The 16,500-nt window shown below is 44.9% G+C and overlaps 4 protein-coding genes across 4 annotated transcripts; 1 reads left to right on the top strand and 3 right to left on the bottom strand.

Moving 5' to 3' along the window:
- Positions 1-3,072: 3,072 nt before the first annotated feature.
- On the bottom strand, positions 3,073-4,668 carry MELLADRAFT_104850 (uncharacterized protein; the record flags this gene model as incomplete). Its single annotated transcript, XM_007407977.1, has 4 exons — positions 3,073-3,596; positions 3,691-3,800; positions 3,883-4,063; positions 4,557-4,668. 4 exons carry the CDS (start codon positions 4,666-4,668, stop codon positions 3,073-3,075), a joined length of 927 nt encoding a protein of 308 aa, XP_007408039.1.
- A 1,495-nt stretch (positions 4,669-6,163) lies between these two features.
- Positions 6,164-7,683, bottom strand: MELLADRAFT_71404 (uncharacterized protein; the record flags this gene model as incomplete). The annotated part of the gene is made up of 5 exons (XM_007407976.1): positions 6,164-6,890; positions 6,957-7,011; positions 7,101-7,141; positions 7,228-7,309; positions 7,418-7,683. The coding sequence occupies 5 exons, from the start codon at positions 7,546-7,548 to the stop codon at positions 6,813-6,815; spliced, it is 387 nt and encodes a 128-aa protein (XP_007408038.1).
- A 3,829-nt stretch (positions 7,684-11,512) lies between these two features.
- MELLADRAFT_74498 (uncharacterized protein) lies at positions 11,513-12,216 on the top strand (the record flags this gene model as incomplete). Its single annotated transcript, XM_007408202.1, has 2 exons — positions 11,513-11,730; positions 11,817-12,216. 2 exons carry the CDS (start codon positions 11,566-11,568, stop codon positions 11,925-11,927), a joined length of 276 nt encoding a protein of 91 aa, XP_007408264.1.
- Positions 12,217-12,831: 615 nt separating this feature from the next.
- On the bottom strand, positions 12,832-14,704 carry MELLADRAFT_61738 (uncharacterized protein; the record flags this gene model as incomplete). Its single annotated transcript, XM_007407975.1, has 3 exons — positions 12,832-13,542; positions 13,984-14,343; positions 14,402-14,704. The coding sequence occupies 3 exons, from the start codon at positions 14,702-14,704 to the stop codon at positions 12,832-12,834; spliced, it is 1,374 nt and encodes a 457-aa protein (XP_007408037.1).
- Positions 14,705-16,500: the final 1,796 nt, after the last annotated feature.

The raw sequence follows: 16,500 nt of genomic DNA, 5'->3' as shown, positions 1-16,500 counted from the left end.
AGGGTCCATTTCAGAATATATGCACTGCGGCTTTTTACATACAGCACACAGTGGTTACGCAACCGCGGCGCAGCTATCCAGCTCAGCATGAGTCTGGGAATTTCAGCGCTGCAGCAGGACGCAATAGGGACTGGGCGAAGCTCTGCAAAATTGCAATTCAACCGTAATTGAAAGCGAGTTGCAAACAGCTAAGCCACTGTTCAATCAATATGAAATTTCCTTATTTTTTTTAGTAAGCTTTATGGCACTAAAAAAAATAGGGTGGCGCACAGGCATGACCCTCCCTAAGACAAGCTGTCTATTCAAAATTTCCCCCCCACCTCAGCCAAAAGCCTATGGCAGAACGCTTCTGGATAGCCTGATATACCTTTCACAGGTTGCTCTTGCTCTGGTTTTGGTGAAATCATCTGACAGTCGGGTCTCTTGGGCTTGTAGGAGTAATCCTGACACCTCCTGTTTGCATAAATCGCTTCGGTCGACTTCCAGGGGATTCATGCGCTTATTGAGGTGGCTAAATCCTCTGTCGGTCAAAACCTCGCCCAGTCCCTAATAGGTGCAATCACGCAGCCCCAAAGCGGATTTGATTTTAAAGTTCCATGGTTGGTGCCAATCAAAATGGCAACCGATCATGCTCATCTGTCGCCATTTCTCTTACTCCCTGTCGAGCGGCGCTAAGTTGTGGACCCATTCATGAGTTCAGCCACAAGATCGGACGCGTTCGTTCCACTCACTCGCGCCGGCGCGTCGACGTGGCTTATAAGATGATCTTCGCCTTCTGCACTCCCAGTTCTAGAGTCGGGCAACTCGTGACCGTGAGTGGAAACATCGTCAGACCTGCGTACATGATCACTGCTCAAGCAGCCATCAATCGAGTCATCGCTTTTTCAACATTCTTGAAACCCCTTCTGACGCCAGACCTGCTTCTTCAATGTCTGACGAAGTGAAATGCAAAGGTGAACAGATGATAGATACTGACAACCCCGGAGAAAACAGCGCCATTTGTTTGAGATACTTGAGAGCACCCCGCACATGACCTTTCACTGGTGGACAATGACATGCCGTCTCAACGCCTGAAGTCAACAAGGAATGAGGTATGCTCGTGGGGAAAAATCTCAAGGAAGGATACACCCAGAAACAATGCTGAGGATCTATCAGAGCAGGTTCAGCTAGACTGATAATAATCTTGAAGCTGTACAAGATGTTCTTGGAATGCTGCGTCTTTGTGCATTCGTGAAAACGTCGCAAGCTTCAAAAGGCAAGAGCTTTTTTCAAAAAAGTAGTCCTTGTAGTACAGAGCCATGATTCATCTTGCAAGTATATGATATTTATCTAGTGTATAGATCAAATTAAAACTCATATTCCGATTTTATAAAGCTAAGAGCATCCACTATGTTGAGGGTGTTTTATCGTAAATTTTGCGGTCCTGATTGCAAAATTTAATCATGCGTGTTGTAGCTAAGTTGTTAACCGCATGAAATCCACTATGGGATGATGTAACGTAGGATTTAACTACAATAAGGGGTTTCAAGTTTAAATCTTTTATACGAGTTTTTAAAAATTTGGTCAAGTTTTATACGACACTGTAAGATTTTAAATTTGACCGTTTATAAAAATCAAGCACATCGAATAATTACCGTTGTAAAACGAATCGAAGCGGTGAACGTATTGTTCCGAGGTTTGGCGACATTTCCTTTGAAGATAATGACAAGATGGCCTTCTTGACCAATCTCATGTTTGAAGATGTGGTCAATACCATGATTGAAAAGGTCAAATCGTTGACCGAATGATTTTTAAAAGCGTACGTTTACGCTAATTTTAAAACGGGAGACGTAAAAAGGTCTCCCGTTTTAAAAATATTTTACGTAAAATTTACGTCTTCGTCCAAGTTTTCAAAACGTAAAAATACGGAAAAACTTGAACTTGAAACCCCTTAATAATCTGTTCTTAGAACACTATACACGCTATGGCAAAGTCGAGACTCGAATTGAAGTATCTTACCACACCTCACCCAGCTCACTTCTATGCTGATGACTACCTTGGTAGCCAGAAAGAACCAAAATGATGGCTTCAGGTGTTGACAATGAGCATCGAGCTTTCTCACATCTTGCTCAATCTTGGTGAAATCAATCGCACGGATTTTTTTTTTAAAACAAAATGCGTTTTTTTTAGCAAATTCAGAGTAAACAGCTACCATCAACAAGCTGTGATTTTGAGGGACGAGGGAAGATTTTGATTGAAGGTGGTGAGTGCAGAGTGGGATGGATACAGATAGATCATTTGATGGCTGTTGACCAATTTGATGCGCCAAAAGTCTACGATAAATCAAGTCGTAGGCTTGCGTAGATTTGAACAAGGGGAGTGCAAGATTTGACGCAGTCGTACGGACCGCATGTCTAAAACAGGTCCATAGTAGCCCTGTCTGGATTTTAGCGTTATTCTAACGCTAAATCACATCGTTAACACACCCATAGTGGATGCTCTAAGAACAAGTAAAGTTGTAATGATCACATGTACACACTTGTGAAAAAAACACTACAAAACAATTAAACCAATAAAAAAACAAGTCAAGGAAATAACAAACAGAAGAAGAGGTATAAAGCTCTTGAAGAACCCTTCAGGATGTTTAGATACAAAATTTGCAATTGAGGACATACAATCAGGCCCATTTTTGTTGCATTCTGAGTATGCAAGATTTTGGTTCTGTGAGTGAAAATGATTGGAATCAGAGAAAAGAAATTGATTATAAGATATATTGGTGTTGCAATCGAGACATTGTTTATCTATGATTACATCTGCCTCAAAGCTCAAGTCGAGAGTTCGTTGGCTGATATGATAGAAATTCCAGTTCTTCAAGGTGAGCTTCGAGTCAGGTTAAGGCGATTTATTTTTTGGACATGTATCGGACGTTGTGTTGAATTATCCTAAGGTTCGTTGTAAAATTTGATATCGTTATTCTTAAGTAAATGAGAGTCTGATGAGAGCATGTGTGCAAGATCAGAAAATCATTGGTCTCAGACCACAATTGATTCATTCAGAGTTGTAAGACTTACAGAAGTCAGATCTTTTAGAATGTCAGATCTCCACCTTCACTCGCTTCTCATCAAGTTCGTCAACATCTGATGCATCCGGAGCTCGTTTCGTTTGTTTGGATGGCTTATTTTCATTTGTAATACCACGAGTCTCCAACTTCATTTCGGCAGGTTTAACATCGACTTTCCGAGCTGAACTACTACTAGCTTGAGTAACTTGATTGGATGATTGATTTGTCTGCTCATCATCGTCATCATCGAGAATGATAGGGTTTTCGAGACTAGAAAAGGATACCATTGGTCTATCGTCATCATCGCACAAATCGATCACCACTGATTTGCTAACGATTGTCTTTGGTTTGACATCAGGCTTAATTTCCCCCTGAGTAGTTTTGGTCGAAGGTCCACATGACACTTGGTCATTGCCATTGGTACCGAGTGACGATGCTTGTCCTTGAACTGGTCTGGATTCGTGATTTTGAGGCCTAGGCCGAGGGGGCATTGATAGTCGGAGATCTGGGAGTGGGCTGGGAGGTCGAGGAATGAGACCCGCAGTGATCAGCATGCCTGATGAATGGAAAATAGATATAGACAATCAGTTTGTAGACTCTAGTGAAGGAACATAAAAGAATAAAAAAGCAAGTGAGTTGTTGAGGCTTACTGCGAGATCTGTACTGCCATACAAATCGCAGATAGGGTGTGGATTCGATTTGGCAATTCGCATAAGATGTTGAAGATCGCGCTTTCGAGGCAATAGTCGATTCTCCAAGGCTATGATATGGATTTATTCCAATGAGAAATGAAAAACGAGAAATACAAGTTTAAATCATAAGGGTGAGGACGAAGGACTAACCCAATAGTATGTGGAATCATACTAGCTTTTTTATTCCGTTCAGAAAACTTGCTAGTTGATGCAACTGACGGAACGAAACTTTTTCCGCTTGGTTTTTGTGGACCCAGTCTACAATGGAAAAATTCCAAAGACACGGTACCGAGGTTTTTAACAATTTGCTCGGGGTGACTATCATCCTCCTCTGAAAGAGTCATGCATAGAGCCATTTAGAGATTCGATGAAAGGACCAACAAAATAGATGGCACGTCAGTTCAAAATTTCAAGTGTAAACTATATAGACGGGAACGACGCTTACCAGAAAGCTCGATCTTTGAGAACTTGAACGGCATCAATCTAGTGTTATCGTTTGGCAGATAAATACCGTAAAAAGTTGATTCGAACGAACGAAGATGACGATCGTATGCATAACTGTCCATGAACACTCCATCACAATAAAGCTTCACTACAGTCAAACCTGTGCAAATGCATACCTGCGCAGATGCATAACCTGTGACAATGCATAGAAAAATTCCTAGATCTTGATACTTTTTACCGCCAAACTAGACAATGGAATTGCATAACCCGTGAAAATGCATAGGAAAAGTCTTCCACCCAAATTATGCAATTGCACAGGTTTGACTGTACACAGTCGCAACGTTCTTTTGGTCCTGACAGCTTGACCTCGAACGTCTGACCCGGTGTGGATTCACAGAAGACCGTGTTGGGAGCTGTTGTGGGGCTTGGATATTCAGCTAAAGGAGTTCCATTGGAGATGATATTCGCTTGAATGCCGTCAGCATGTGGCATGTTATCAATTAGCCTTCGGCAATGTCAGTTGAATGACGGCTTGTAGAGACTAAAAGGTGATTGCGAGTATTGCAGATGATAAATGGTCAAGAGCAAAAAATCCCCACAAAGGGTTTTGAGAGTCGAAACACACAGATGGTTACTGTTACATAGAACATGACTGCGGCATATGCATACATACATACACAGGCTCAGCCATCCACCGCTGCAGTCACAAGATGAGCATCACGGAGCCCTTCCATCGAATCAAACAATCATAAGCAAGGAGTTAATACCCCCCATCTATCGTTGTACGGTGCTTCAAAAATGTGTTCATATTTGGTGTGCCATGGCGAGCAACCTAACTTAACAAAGTGCCACCTCCGCCTAGGCATCTCAAGAAGTCTTGCTCAGCTGTGGATCAATTCACAACTTTTGGAGTGTGATGATATACAAGGAAATCATCTTCACAAGACAGGCATATTGGAATGGAAATCTTGCTCATGACTTTTCTTTTCATGATGAAACTCAAACCTAATTTTCTACTGCTCTGCACTTGAAGAGTATATCCTATAGTATGCCCAAAGTTGACAATTTTCTTCAAGATATTTGGCTCCCTATTTTTGTATCAATTTTGAAAATTCATTGATTTCTGTTTCAATATGTAGCAATATTTCCAAGCACCTTGATTGCATTACTGCGGATAATGCCTCCAACAAACCACCCTGGGCCAAAGTCTGTCAACCTTGATCCCTCAATCCAATGCTTCAGAAACTCTTCATGGATGTGTGGCTCACATGATGAATCTGATGTTATCCAATCAAAATAATCCTCCTCTACCAATCAATGTTCTTGATCCAGGATCAATTGTCCCTTCCTTTATTTATTGAGCCTACCTCAAACTCTGAGATAGGCAGTATTTGAATTAAAATCTGTGGGTTTCACAAGAAAATCAAACATAGCAGCCATCTCAAAACCTCTCTCAACATCACCATTCAAAGTTGTGCAGTTTTGTACTCAAAATTGGGTTTAGTTCAGGAAGTTCCAACACACTGGTCCCCCAGACACAATTCACTTGCATGATTTTTTCACCTCAGGGCTGTCTTAGAGTATCAAGTTTACTGTGATCCTGCACTGGAATCCTTCAAACTTGATCACAACAAATGGACTTTGGTTCAAGACCTAGTCCAGTTCTTATCCCCTATTGCTGCCATGACCAAGACTATTGAAGTCCACATGTACCTAGCATTCTCACTGGTCATGCCTGACTGTCAATGGCTTGTGGACAGACTTGAAACTGTGAGTTTTATTTTTGACTTTTAGGACTTATTCTCAATTCCTTTGTATGAGTGCAGCTCACAATGTTATAAATGAATGTTTTGTCTGCTCTTTCAAACTAAGTCATACTGCATTACACTGTGAAAATAATGTATTTTTCCAAGGTGAAAAATGATTGACATTAATGCACAAAATGATTAATAATGCAGAATTAATGCAGAAAAATGCAGAATTAATGCAGAATTAATGCATTTTTAATCATTTTGTGAAATAAATGTAATCATTTTTCACCTTGGAAAAATACATTATATTTGCAGTGTTACCAACACTAAATCCAGTAGCTGGATTCTATGAAAACCAATCTAATTGATAGGGGCAACATACATCCTTCTATATATCATTGTCTAATGTTTCATGTTGAGGGAGATGGGAGTAGAGACATGCCAAATTTCACGTGTTTGATCTCATGGTAGGGCGCGGCATGCGTGCAGCTAAGCCCAGCCCGTGTATGCGTACCAAAGGTGTCAAAGAATCTCAAAATGCAAGATTATCTGGGCTTTAAGATAGACCTGATGGTCTGGAGTAGGAAAAGTAGTTCAAAAAATGCTGACATTGAAAGTTGCGGGCATTCAATTCAAACATCAACACTGTCCTCTTGAATTGATCCAAAATATATCCAGGCAGCATCTATGAAATAGTCCGTACCCATCCGCACACACTGACCAAAAACATCACGCAGCCACCCAAGAACAGATGTTCATCACAACTGGCTTCATTACAATTCGTGTGATTTATCTCTCAATGTAAGTATGCGTAAAACCCGGAATACTTGAAGAGATTCCATTGTAGTCTATGACATTGTCCATTTCGTGATACAGATCTCCCGTTCAGTTGGTCGGTACTCCTGTATACATTTCGACACCACTTTCATCTGCGGTTTTCTTAGTGATCAAAACAGTGCCGTACTAATCCAGGAAAGAATGTCAGAGTTTCAGTCCGCCAGAAGATCATGATCTTTGGGAAAAACTCACGCCTCCGCAAAGGGTAAAAGCCTGGTCGAGTGCACTCAGAGCACCCGATTTAGTGCTGATCATGGTGATAAAAAACGGAAGATGAGGATATGGCTCCTTTAAACGTGTCTTTGCAGTTAGGCAGATTGGTGGAAGTTGACTTACGTGACAATAGTTTTTGAATTACCCGTGACTGCCAAAATGACCTATGTGACGATGAATATGTAAGTGATCAGGAGAGGTATGTGATAGGTTTTGGTTGAAGTCAGGCTTAGAACATCATATCACTCACGTCGCAAGTACCATACTTAGCTTCAAAGACGGTGTCATCTCGGACCAACTTATCACCCGTGACTGGGAAGCTATTGATGGCTCTATAAGTCGGATGTAGGAGCAATCAGTGATGAGAAAGATCGTCACACCAGCTATGGATGAAGAAAAGCTCAAGGTATAAATCAATCAAGAAGCAGAGAGACACTAACGCTACACAGTGATCCTTCTGAATTCCTTTCACAGTCGGCGATGGGTGATAACATTTATAATCAGCCTGTCCGAACGTCGCGCAATGTAATAAAGCTCCTAATAGGGCTATGCGTTTGACAAGATATAGCATTTCGTATATATTTTATTGGATTGGTGCGAAAGAAGTAACTAACAAATTATTCAATAGAAGGTGACAGAAGGCGATCTTGCAAAGTCGATATGTAGCCTGGGATGCAGAAAACGGGACAAAATAACTATCCAATGAGTGCTTTTATAGCAAAACAAGTGGGCTGTGTAAGAGACAGAGCATCTGACATGCTATGTTTGGATTAATTGGGTTTGATCACCGCTGGATATTGAGCTATATCGGGCATGGAGTCACATAACATGCTTCGCCACTCGGGGCACTCATGTGGGAATCTTACCCCAAAGGAACAAAAATTGCTCAATGATGAGAAATGGTCTTTGACTGAGTCACGATCTTCCAACGTTCAATGGGTACAAGATAAAAACATTTCTTCTATCTTTGGAGCTTGAAAGATCCTCAAAAGTTCAAGTAAAACCACGTAGGCTCTTGGCGCGCGAGGGCCTCAGCGCTTGCATGAATTATTGCTAGCTCAGTTTTGCGATCGTGTCGTTTTATGGTCGAAACGAAACATGAATGTGGCGGAGGAATAGGGAGAAAGTTCAAGAGAAATCTTGAACTCGCCAAAGTCCCGAGCTGCAAAACCGGCTCGGAGGCTCGGAACGACAGTCAATGACTGAATATCTAGAAGTTATGAAGACTGTTGATTGATTGAGGCTTCTTATTTGAAAAGAACGATGCCCAGGCGCTTGCCAGGGTTCTCTGCCTTCTGCCTTTTCGCTTCCACTACTCCACTTTTGCTCATCAATTCATGTCATCAATTATCCGGTGAAGTGAAGCTAGGCTACCAACGACTAGTCCATGGCTACTATGTATTTGAGGTCGAGAGCGATTGAATGCCAAGATTGGTAGGTTCATTTTGAAGAGAGGAAACTTGACGAAGTGCTGGTATGTATAACGAGTTCATCGAGGTCCATCGTTCTTTGAGATGATCTTCTGGGTCGCCCAATGTCATTTCTTCAAAGTCGACAGTCATCCTGACTCGAGCATTCGGAAGATATCACCATCCGCATGTACCGCACAACAACAGTCTCACTTCGAGGCCGGGCCGAGTCCAAACTTAACTAAGTCCCTCAGCGGACCTAACCACCATCTCCCGCGAGGGACTTACGCGTTATCTCTTTTTTTTGGCCTGAGATGGGCCGGGGTGTTTTGCTAAAAACTGGCAAGCTCCCTGCTCGCCAAACTCCTCAATCAACTCATCTCAAGCTGATAATAAAAATTATGCGCAAGCTCTCCTTCTTTAATATGCCGCTCCCGGCTTTTTATTATCTCAAAAATGCTCAGAAAAACATGAAATTCCTCATTTGGGGCTCAACACGGGGCCGTACACGACTAGATACGACTGCGGCGACCAAAATCCACCTTTGGGAGACAAAACTGGATTTCTTGAGATAAAAGGGTCAAAACGTCCAAGTCAAACAGCAGTTTGACTACATGCATGAATTTGGACAAGTTAGCGAATACCCTGATACCCTCACCCGCCGTGCACCACTCGTACTTCATCTGTTACGCTCTAGACTCAGTTCACCACTCGTACTTTATCCAAACGCACAATGCTACTTTGTAGCAAATCAAATCAGGAAGTCAACTTCGTGCCTCAACACCTACCTAGGTCAACGACCTTGCGACCTCTACGGCGCCCGGAATTTGTGGACACAAGCGAGGCGAGCCAAAAAGAAGCGATTAATGACATATTCAAGGCATCATACGGTTACGGAGGGAAACCTCAGCAGAACGAGTCCGCTGTTGACCTCCTTCATGGACGGACGGTCTTCCTGTTGGCGGGCACAGGCTTTGGCAAAAGTCGAGTGCCCGAAGTGTTCTACCGCGCTCACGACCACGAAAAATTTGCCCCGATAGTATTGTGTATCAACCCCTTAGATTCGCTGGGTAATGATCAGGTAATTGATATGTACAGAACATACCATTTCTTGATCTGCAAACTGACTCTCCCTCAACGTTTCAGGTCAGCGAGAAGGCGTTGGTTGACCTTGGAGCGGTAAATCTGACCGCGGCCAACTGTACGCAGGCAACATGTGATGATATCCTAAAAGGGAAATACCCTTTTGTTTATGTCGTCAGTTTTCTTAGTTTTCCCTTTGGTCCGGCTGGAAAATATGCCAAGCTGATGGGCAAATGTGGATGACTTCATTAATCACGCCAGAGTCCCGAGATAGCCTTAACGAGCGATGTGTTTGACCGTATGTGGAAAGATTGACGGTTTCAGGATCGATTAATCCTGAATGTTGTGGACGAAGCACATATGGTGTACGAATGGGGCCTGGTTGAAAGTGGCGAAGCAAAACGATTGGCGAGTCATGTCCGATTACAAGATGGCGGAGTCTTTCGACCGTCATACGGTGAACTTGCTCGACGATTTCTGTCTTCAACCAAAGTACCCCTGCTTTTGATGACAGCCACGTGCACACCCCAGGCTATCCACCTCATTTTGGCCAATCTCAAACTTGACTCACGGGAGGTTCGTTTCCCCCGCGCTGAGCTCTGTCGGCCTGAACTTCGACTGCTACGAAGGTCTTTTAAGAGGCCGTTGAAGGCATCTCTTAGGGGTCTATTTGCTCATCACACGACAATACCAACTTGCAACATTCCACCCACTCTCCTCTACTCTGGCACTCAAAACGCCACATTGGACTTCCTGCAGATAATCAATGCCTCTCGAGGGCAGCCCTCGGAAACAGGAAACGCCCACTCCAGCTTCGCTCGACGATACCATGCCAACACTGGGCCGAAAACCAAACTTGACGCGGTGGCGACGTATGTGGCCGGAAATCTCGCAGTTTTATGCTGTACTTTAGCGCTGGGATTAGGCCAAAATTGGCACCGAGTACGATGGGTGGTGGTGGTGGGGCGGCAGGACCCATGCAGTTTCATACAAATGAGTGGTCGATGTGGACGAGACGGGCGTCGCGGTTTGGCTCTCCTCCTGGTGGAATCGAAGAGAACTAACGGCAAGGATCTCATTTCTGATTTTGGCCATCCGACTATCCAGACGGACGATGACCGTATGGACGCCCTGGCGATTACATCTGTGTGCTTACGTGTGGCTCTGGCTGTCGACCTGCTGTGAGTTTTAATTGGAAGTGATCACCCTAACCACCGCTTTGATGCTAATAGTTGTGCTTTAGCGTGGGTTACATCCCTCTGGACCCAGATCACCCCAATGTCATATCTGAGGTTGAACGGCAACGCTCCAAGAAGATGGCTCCATGCGATTGTTCCAACTGCAAGCCTGAAGAGGCTGAGGCGTTGTGGCTTGCCCAGCCAGCCCTGACTCATGAAAACTTGGACGAAGCCCTTGCGATGGAAGCGAGCAACCTGCTCGAACTGGTCGCTGAGCTTCCGGCACCTCCTCCTCCCCCTCCGTCAGAGTCACGCCCAGTGGCAATCTTTTGTGGTGACAACGACGCAATTGTGGACAACCCAATGCTCAAAAGTCTCGTCACTCAAATGGAACGAGCCTTCGCGAATTTGTTCTATCTTACATTTCCAGACCCTTCAATCATGGCCCCAGGCGATTTTTTTGGACGCGGAATGGCATGGGACGTTGCCAAAAATATCGATATAATTCAAACGGTGGACGATTTTGCCATCATCCTGGCCAATGAGACAATACCTGGCCAATTCGACTGCCTCTTTGTGGCCTTCTGCCAATGGAAGAATGCCACTCGAAGCGCTGGACTCTTCGCCGAAGCGGCTCAACGGCGCGCGAAGACTCTCAAAAAGAAAGGCACGCCGAAGGTCCCCCAATCATGTGAGGGAGCACAACTCCTCCAAGCTCGGGCGGATGCAAGTAAGGAGACATGGTTACTTGAGCGTGAACAGGAGCAACAGGCCAAATTGGCTGCGAAAGCGGTGGAAAAAGCAAGGCGTGATAAGGAGAAAGCAGACCTTGCAGCGGCGAAAGCGGCGGAAAAAAAGCGACGTGATCAGGAACATAAGCTACGACATTCACAAACGACTAGACCCGAAAAATCAAACATGGCAGTGTCTTGCAAGAAATTTGCCACCTACCTCCACCTTACACCGGACGTGGATCATGCACACGCAGGCTTGACTCGACAAGGTGACGCCTTTCAGCTAGGCAAGCGCGCAAATGAAGTATTGGCGGGAGCGGGGTGCTCAAAGCGCAGGGAAATATGGCAGGTAGGTACTTTGCGAAGTTCTCCATTGCTATGAAGCTTGTATTGATACACGCTCATCTCTTGTGATCATCTTGGTAATTTATTTAGGAACTCAATCTTCGAGAGGATCTCGCCCATCCTCCTCTGCAGCAGACAATAACACGTCCGCCGCTCCCCAGCGAAATCAAGAAGATCGACCCGCTCCTTCGTCAGCAATGATAATCTTGACCATCTTATGGAGACCCAGTCGCCAAATGTTTTCTACCTGTCCCTTCCCGTGAGCGGTTTCGGTTTCAGCACTCAAGGCCTTGAAAGTATCCGTGGCGCACGCCAAGAATATTTCCAACGAGGCCGGTGTAATGTGGTGCATGTTAGCCTGGTATACAATTTTAAGGCCGGCTTCTGACTTGATTAACTGCATTAAGCTACGCAACTGTGAATCGTGAGGAGATTGTTGTCAACAAACTTTAGAACATTGCAATGTATTAAATATTGAGCTTACCATGCCTATCAGGTTAGAAATCCTATGTGTTAGGCGGTGAAGGTCTGTGCCACGTCCCTGAGATGACAGCACAAACAATCTGTGAGCTTCTTCATCCCAATATGAGCTTGAGTCTTGATGAGAATGGACTTACTGTAGTATCATAATGATTTTTCAGCCAACATATGTTGACTTCCATGCACTCGTCCAGAGGTAACCAGTGATTCTCGCGTTCATTAGAAGGAATCAGCAAAGAATGTTTGATCATGTGTGCCAAAGACTTGGGTAAGTCTTCTTCCAATAACATTACCAGACGGGGTATGTGACGGCTGTAGTGAGAAAGGCCGGGTAGCCCTTGTGCCATTATCGACCACGACTTCCACATATTCATCAGGCGACCTATATCGCCAGCGCGGGTGGCGTCTTGGGCCTCGACCACTGTGGCGAAGTCGCGCAGGCGCAGGCGCAGGTTGTACGCGGTGTAGTCACCACTGACTCGGGCATCTTCAATTGCGGAAGCTGAAAAGAAGTTGTCCCACAACTTTTCAAAAACCTTTTCAAAATTATCAGCCTTGCTCATATCAAGATCACCAAGCGATTTGATGGTTGCCCTACGTGCGCAAATATCTACGTAAGCGTTTTTCAGGGTCTTTCGAAGAGGAACGCAATGACTGACGCAATGATAAAAATCAGGTTGGCTTTGTGTACTATTTGACACGACCTCATGATAGTGTTGAAGTCTTGAGACCCAGCGGGCTTCTTGTACTCCAAACCTAATGCGAATGCCGAACGCCATACTCCGGTGTCCGTTCCTTTAGACGGATTACCCCAATGATGAATCCAGAGTGCCTTTGTGAAATTCCACGAGGTATGAGCTCCTCCAAATACGGACAACACCCACTCATATCCTTCAACCGAATCAATGGGAGGGAATCTTTTAACCCTCAGACTCTCCACTAGTTGGTTCGAACCAACATCTCCACCAGCGACCAATAGCTTGTTGGCGTAAGTTTCGCTGTCGAGACCTATCTGACCTAGGACCTTGTCTATGACTCGTGAAACTCCCTCCGCGGACGAATCTGGAGCATCCATCATACGCAGGAAGTGTAAGTTAGGCTTGTGCATCTCAATGGGATCAATCGCGGGTGGCGTGATGCTCAGCGAGGGCAACTGGACATTCTTCGGCTGGCCAGGTATGTTGTCTATATACTCTATAAGTGCCTTCGCCACCTGGGCTTTGAGTACTAAGCGCCAATGCTTCATTTCGGGAGCACCTGGGCAGAAGGTCGATACTTTAACTGGTTTTCGTTGCGCAGCCGCCATCGATTCCAAAAAGGCCGGCAGGCCGAGTTCCTCTGGCGAACACTTAGCCAACAGTTCCGGACGAAATTCGTTGAAGAACCCCCACGTCCCGTGGAAAAGCCGAGTCGTTTTATCCACGCAGGTATTGTGAATCTTCAATTGAATATCAACATTATCGTATATTAAAAAAGGCATAAGTTTATGATTTATTTTGAAGAGATCCATCATTCGGTTTTCTTGTAGAACACGCAGATGCTCCAAGGCCTGTAGCACTGACGTCCTTGTGGACGTCAGCCCCAATGCGTGCAGCCATTCGTTAACGCGACAGGAAACCCCAGCGGCAAACCCCATGAGCCCGTTGGCGAGGGGTAACACATTGCTGCGACGGTTACAAGCAACTGCGATCATTGAACAGACCGCGGTTGGCACCTAAAAGACCAAACTGACTTTGTGAGTCCGACCACTCTGGCTCATAGAGCTGCACATTATTACCTTTGAAAGCTTATGCTCAGCCTGGCTCGCAGGAGTGGCCTTAATATGAACCAGATTTTCCATAGACAAGACAGTGTCATCATCCAACGCCCCTTCAACACGAGCCTCGCCGTCCTGCATTTGGGCCTCAGGGGACAAAGGGACATCTTCGTACGGAAAAACCTCTTTCTTTTTCATTGCGTGGGCAGTTTTGCGGTATATGAGAGTATGTAGGAATTTCATACCGCTTCGGACTTGATCATTTTGATATTTTTCAGCGCTTTCAGTGAAAAAGTTGGGGGTGATGGCATTTGAGCTGACAAAAGCGCCCATGGGGAAGGCTCCTCGCGTGATTTCCTGTTGGTTGACTATAGCTGATGCCTACACGCGAAGGATTATAATGTCAGCTCGGGACCACATCAGAATAGTCCGAAAATACCCAACAACACGCAACTTCGTCCAAAATCAATTTATCCCACTCATCCCGCCCCTGGTGGGATGCTGTAGTCAATCGTCCAAGATTCTTGAATATCGAACGGGTTTCTCTGCCTCCCTTCCCAATCTTGCTCAAACGTCGGCGAACTGCGAGCTCTTCTTGCGTTGATGACAGGAAGGTAACCATGAATTGTTTTGGTGTCACACCTAGCTTAGTCATGTACTTGCATATCAAGATTGCGTTTTGAACCGTCACCGGGATTTCCTGACTACCTGGGGGTGAAACAGGGTTTGATGAGATTGTCATGCTGGCGCGCCGGATAATGTTACGATCACTTTAGAGTACGTTTGGGTATTGGTGACCTGCTGACAAACAATGGTGATATGCAGCCGGGATGAATATGATTGATTCATCTTTGGAAAAACCCTTCCCAGTGTGTTTCCTCGTTTCCGGATTCCCTCGTGTTTCAGTCTATTAGGCCATCCTGGGCATCCATAGAGTCAATTGATACATAGGTGGTTGGACTGTGCCCAGTGCCTTTCCTCTTTGATTGATTTCCTCGTGTTTCGGCTTATTATATTAGCCCATGTGGATTTCTCGACATCCATAGATGCAAACCAAGCCCCTGGTAGTCCTAAAATAGCTTCCATGTCAGACTGGGGGCGATGTGAATTGGGTGATGTCCACCCTAATAAAACATGTTTCAAAGAGCGTCGTCGAAAGGCGGAGCTCACATATGATATATAAACAGAGCCAAGTTAAACGTGGTCACCAAAGTCATAAAGACCTCCTCCAGTGACACAAATCTTTCCCTTTAGACATGGATTCCCCCAACCCACCTCCTACGCGCGACGCCCACCGGGAAGCGTTTCTCAGAATTGTGAGCGCCATGGAAGCTGAAGGCCTCTCGATTCCCATTTTTATCTTCATGGCAAATCAAGAGGCAAACTGGGATATCACGCTCACTTACAAAGAAGCCACACCTATGGAAAAAATCCTCGACATATACAACTTCATCATCTACACGCACAAAATGTCGGTCATCGAGTTCCTGTTATCGCTGCTCAACCCTCGGAATGATCAGTTCCAACATGCTCGAACCGAGTGGTTTCATGATGGTGATATGTATCAAGGATACGTTTTCAAACTCCTCCAAGTAATCAAAGCTGTTATCTACAGCTTTGGACGTGGTAGTAGCCAGTGGAAAGCGTTCATATATGGCGAGGCATGTGCTCTCCCCCCCGCTTTTGTTATCTTTTGCATTGATACTAACAATAATGTTCCAATCAGATGTACGACCTCGAGATCTACGCTCCACCTCCCAGCCCTGGCGACTGTGTTCCAGGCCGGAGGCCTGGCTCTCCTAATGGCCCTCCCTCCAAACTATGAGGCGAGATATGCGCAATCCAAACAGGTATGTGATTCTCAAATGTCTCATTAGGAAATGTTGTACTATACTGACAGCTCTCTGTCGGTTGGGAATGGAAGTGCAAAATGCATTTTCATTAAGGCTCTGCTAAGCTCCGACAGTTGTTTTATCTTAAGTTTTTTTTGTTTGAGCAAAAACTTTGGAAAGCGCAGCATGCATTGTTCGCGTGTAACCCTTTGGCCCCGTGTTGAGCCCCAAATGAGGAATTTCATGTTTTTCTGAGCATTTTTGAGATAATAAAAAGCCGGGAGCGGCATATTAAAGAAGGAGAGCTTGCGCATAATTTTTATTATCAGCTTGAGATGAGTTGATTGAGGAGTTTGGCAAGCAGGGAGCTTGCCAGTTTTTAGCAAAACACCCCGGCCCATCTCAGGCCAAAAAAAAGAGATAACGCGTAAGTCCCTCGCGGGAGATGGTGGTTAGGTCCGCTGAGGGACTTAGTTAAGTTTGGGCCGAGTCATATGTGTGGGTCACTCAGCGCATATACCCTGAAATTCGTCCATCAAGGATGATTTTGAAGAGTGACAAGCAATAGGGGCTCTCAAACCTGACCCGGTTTCCAAAACCCAGTGACCCAGTTGACTTTTTGGCAGTAACTTTGTATATAAATTTGAAATTTATTGACAGCTCCCAGCCAAAAAGTCAACTGGGTCAACTGGGTTTTTGAAACCAG

This window comes from Melampsora larici-populina (genome assembly GCF_000204055.1).
Source record: "Melampsora larici-populina 98AG31 unplaced genomic scaffold MELLAscaffold_11, whole genome shotgun sequence".
NCBI classification, from domain to species: domain Eukaryota; kingdom Fungi; phylum Basidiomycota; class Pucciniomycetes; order Pucciniales; family Melampsoraceae; genus Melampsora; species Melampsora laricis-populina.
Note: the sequence above shows the minus strand (reverse complement) of the source record. Positions and strands in the feature narration are given on the sequence as shown.